The sequence below is a fragment of the Gadus macrocephalus genome, chromosome 3 (genome assembly GCF_031168955.1).
Source record: "Gadus macrocephalus chromosome 3, ASM3116895v1".
NCBI lineage: Eukaryota > Metazoa > Chordata > Actinopteri > Gadiformes > Gadidae > Gadus > Gadus macrocephalus.
The window spans coordinates 24,072,208-24,077,207 of NC_082384.1; the positions used below are offsets into that span (position 1 = coordinate 24,072,208).

Genomic DNA, 5,000 nt, shown 5'->3' on the forward strand with positions numbered 1-5,000 from the left:
AATACTTGATGATGTCGTTATTGTTGTTATCATCACTACCGGGATTATTATTATTACTTTTACTACCAGCCCTACGTTACTTAATAGAATGCTGATAGAAAAATGGTGGTCTCTGTATTTGTAACTCTTGATGATTTGTGAGGTTGGTTGATTACGCACGCTTCCTGAATGAATGTCCATGTGTGTGTTTTTGTTTGTGTGTGTGTGTGTGTGTGTGTGTGTGTGTGTGTGTGTGTGTGTGTGTGTGTGTGTGTGTGTGTGTGTGTGTGTGTGTGTGTGTGTGTGTGTGTGTGTGTGTGTGTGTGTGTGTGTGTGTTCGTTTCAGTGTGCGTGTTTTTCCTTGAAGATGTTTGCACATTATGTTTCATCATTGTCATCATGTCACTGCACAGGGGTAACTCGCCTTAGTTTGCGTCAATCACTCGTGACTTAAGTACTACGCACTGAGCTGAGGTAAACGTTTCAATAAATGACCGAACCTTATTCAATAAGTCTCCGGCGCTCCTGGTGAAACGACCGCTTGAACCGTACAACTCAGCGCAGTGAATGATTACACGCATCCCGGCAGGAACTCAGCTTCAAATATAGCAAGAAAAATATAAGTCATGACTTGACAGAAGATTCCTACGTTTGAAAAGGTTGGCATAATTGCATCATGCTAAAAGCGATGCATGAGCGCACAATATCGTTGGTTGACGGTCAGAGTCAACTGTAAATGTAACTGGGTTTCACAGACATGGGGGCGTACCGTTATTTCCATTTCTATTAGTGGACTATTGGGATAAAAGCAACTGGGAAACATAATGGACTCCTCAAAGTGTTCTGTGCTGCGTCATCCTCCCCAATGACTGTTCAGGAAATTAAATAATGAATTCTTAGCGTCGAAACGGCATAAATGATTCATCCATCGGCTCTAATTGAGGATCCGAAAATTTGAACCTCTTTTGGCGAAGGGCTGCACAAAACATGGTCCCGGTATTTCAAATGGCCCTTGCCTTCCCTCGCTACGTCTGCAGTACTGCTATAACTCAGTGACCATTTTGGACGAGGATATACGGCTCTTAATGGATTGGTTCTGCCTGGTCTGGTTCGGGCTACACTCGTGTTCACGGGCGTCAATATTTTCTTCTAGTTTGGATGCAATACAAACTCTTGAGACCGTTGTAAAAAGTGTTGGCATAATACTGTGTGAGTTCACTGAAACTTCAGATTTCCAACTTTTCCCGGCTGTGTTTTTCTCCATCTGTCTCTACCTGTCCTCTCCCCAGGGCCCGAAGTCATCCTTCATCACGCCGGAGAAGAGAGCCAAGCTCCGGTCCAATCCCGTCAAGGTCCACTTCGCTGAGGAGGTAGAAGTCAACGGTAACTCCCAGGTGAGGATCTCAAGCCCCGTAAGTACACCCATATGTTGTTTCTAATTCAGCTTGATCCTGATCATCGCTTTCAACTATATATATTCTATTTAAGCAGTTTTGCTGGTGGATCAGGTTTAATTGGGGCAGTCAATAGTGCGACATACTGGAAACCTTTGCTGTTTCAAGCTTATTTCCAAATAGTTCCCGGTAAATGACTTGGATAAGCTTTCAGGCACTGCAAGGTGTTCCCACTATCCAGGCATGCAGCAACACACTGGGACGTTTCCGCCTTGCGCCTCTTTCACACGTGGCAGAGCAATGACGGTACAAGGGGCCATGGACATTGGGACAGTCCAGTAGGTGGCGGTAATGTAATTGTTATGGACAACAGATAGCCAGACTGAGAGGAGCTCCCTCTGACCAGTTGTCAGCCATTCTTCAAAAAAGGTGCTTGTTTGCAAGCAAAATAAGCGGTGTTCATATTGCCATCGAATCCCAAGGCAAGCGTTGGCGCATCAGAAAAAACTGTTATTGATTCAATGAAGTCATCAGCGGAGTCTTTTGATTGGCTTGCTCGCTCCACATGAAAGCCAATCAGGTCGGACCCATGTTACCCATGTGTCCGTCTAAACTAATGAACACAGATAGTGTAGGACCATTATTAAGAATATAAAGCCTGTTTTATTGATAGAGATTCTGTCTAACTGTCTAACAACACAACTGTAATATACAGTGTAAACATCAAGCCAGTAAAATCTTAGTGGCAATATTGGCTCGAAGACTTTAGCCTGATAAAGAAGTGAGGTTGGAATTGGTGGGACTGCCTCTCGTTTGAATTTTGTGGAAGTCATTCTCTGTATTTAAGTTGTTGTTTTCTCTGTGGTTGAGAACGGTCTAGACAGCATCTCTGCCGGAAACGTTACTGCTCCAATCGACAACACAGCCGTACCGCGAGCAGGCACATCGGCAATGCAGATACCTCCAATTAGTATATGCTACACATGAACCTCTTAAGATGGTGCAATTTGATTGGTTCGCTATCTCGGGATATTGGGCAATATCCCACGATTGAGATCTCAAACTCGGGATATTGTATTGCGTGCGTGACGGTCGTCTCGTCACGCTAATAAAAACAAATAAACCGCTAATAAAAACAAATAAATCCCGGCAAAAAGTATTATCTTGTTTATTTTTGGAGTGTTCACGTGTAGTATACAGTATACTAAAACAATTATTCACCTCAGGCTCCGTGAATAGTGGGGAATAAACTGGATAGTATTCACTTTACCTGCGGCGAATAATTGTTAAATATCGCACCGTGCTCTGCAGCTCATGACTCCATGCAGGAAATGTTCCAGAACATTGCAGGCAAAGACCGCATGTGGGAGGGAGGGCTTCAGAACATAGTCTAAACTCAATTGGTGCATTCTCAATAGCATTTTAAAAAAAATTACATGCTGGGAAAGCCAACCTACAGCCGTAATGGTACATTGTTTTTGATAGAATACCATGTGCTGCAAACCATGTGCTGCACCTTATGACCCCATGCAGGAAGCGTTCCAGAACATTGCAGGGAAAGACTGCATGTTCGAAGGGGGCTATAGTGAGTGTATATAGACGAAACTCAATTTGTGCATTCTCAGTAGCGTTTTAAATGTACATAATGGGAAAGGCAACCTTCAGACGTAATGGTGTATTCTTTTTTATAAAGCTTTAAGAGGAAGTGCAGCTAAGTGGGTTCTTATTCTGGGTTTATATATAACCTTATTATTCTGCATGGTGTGATGGTTGGGGATTTGCTCCCCCATAGTAGCTGTTGATGTGGAGTTCACCTCCTCCAATGGAGAGAAGAGTGTGCATTACTATTCTCTGAATCAGACAGACGCGATTAAATCAGCATGTCTATCGCTTTTTATGCATTTAAGAATAGAAAAAGTCAATATGACAAAGAGTATTTTCAGCCAGGGTGAAGGAGAGGAACGGGGAAATATATTTGAACCAATGAGAACATCGGTGTGTAGACACATAATAAAGATCTTCCTGAGTTCCAAAATGGAGGATAGTTGGTACTGGTGCTGAATGCCAGAATAATGAGGAGGAAGAGACCTTTATGGTAAATGGACTGCATTTATACAGTGCTTTGCTAACCAGTGGCCACTCAAAGCGCTGTACAATCATTCACTAGTTCATGCACACATTCGCACAGCAACGCCGAAGTCAACCATGTCAGCCGACAGCCAGCTCGTCAGGAGCAGTTTGGGTGAGGTGTCAGGGACACCTCGACACCTCGACACTCAGCTAGTAGACGCCGGGGATCGAACTAGCAACCTTCCGATTACAAGTCAACGCACTTTATCCCCCGAGCCGCATGCAAGCCCTTTACAACTCTTGGCTTTTGTATTACCAGCATAACAAACCACAATATTTTAATGAAGCGTGAATGTGCGAACACAGCAGTGGTTATTTACTCTGGGTACATAAACATGCATGGAAATCACACACACACACACACAGAAATATACACGCCAAATTTTAATGAGTGTTTTCCACAGTTCAATCATCTTGTGTCATCTTGAGTTCAATCATCCAGCTCTCGGTGGACCGGGCAGATTTTACAACGTTCTCATTTTCCATGACACTTCCCCTGACCTGTGACCTCTGTGTGTGGTTTCCAGGGCAACACGCTGCTCTTCCTCCCCAATGTCCTCAAGGTGTACCTGGAGAACGGGCAGACCAAAGCCTTCAAGTTCGAACCCAACACCACGGTCAAGGTACAGAGTGTGTCTTCAATGTCATCATACAACATCTTTTCCAAGGCTACATATACTTAAATGTTATGTGTGTGTGTGTGTGTGTGTGTGTGTGTGTGTGTGTGTGTGTGTGTGTGTGTGTGTGTGTGTGTGTGTGTGTGTGTGTGTGTGTGTGTGTGTGTGTGCGCATCTGTCTGTATCTGTGTGTGTGCGTGTGTCTGCATCTGTGTGTGTGTGTGTGTGTGTGTGTGTGTGTGTGTGTGTGCATGTGCATGCATCTGTCGATGTGTTTGCGCCTATGTGTGTGTGTGTGTGTGTGTCTGTCTGTGCGTGCATCTGTCTGTATCTGTGTGTGTGCGTGTGTGTGCATCTGTGTGTGTGTGTGTGCATGTGCATGCATCTGTCGATGTGTGTCAATCTGTGTGTGGGTGTGATTGTGTCTGTGTGTATGTGTGTGCGTCTGTCTGTGTGTGCGTCTGTCTGTGTGTGCGTGCCCATGTGTGTGTGTGCCCCAGGACATTGTGATGACGCTGAAGGAGAAGCTGTCCCTGTGTCGCATCGAGCCCTTCTGCCTGGTGCTGGAGCAGCAGCACAGCGTCACCAAGCTGCTGCTGCTGCACGAGGAGGAGAGGATCCAGCAGGTGAGCACAGGCACGCACACACACACACACATGCACATGCACATATGTACGCAAACACAAACACACGCACACACACACACATACAAACGGACAGATGCACGCACACACATACACACACAGATAGACAAAGACAGACAGACAGATGCACATGCACACACAGACAGATGCACGCACACGCACGCACGCACGCGCACGTACGCACACCTACGCTCAAACACACGCACACACAAGCACGTACGCACACACACAAACAC

General features: G+C 45.2%; 1 protein-coding gene across 1 annotated transcript in view; it reads left to right on the forward strand.

The window, feature by feature from the left end:
- LOC132454193 (FERM and PDZ domain-containing protein 1) overlaps window positions 1-5,000 on the forward strand; it is a 51,492-nt gene that overhangs the window by 29,495 nt on the left and 16,997 nt on the right. Inside the window, exons 7-9 of the mRNA XM_060047413.1 lie at window positions 1,269-1,373; window positions 4,031-4,126; window positions 4,621-4,746. Of these exons, the coding sequence (XP_059903396.1) occupies window positions 1,269-1,373; window positions 4,031-4,126; window positions 4,621-4,746 (327 nt within the window). The remainder of the gene's footprint in view (window positions 1-1,268; window positions 1,374-4,030; window positions 4,127-4,620; window positions 4,747-5,000) is intronic.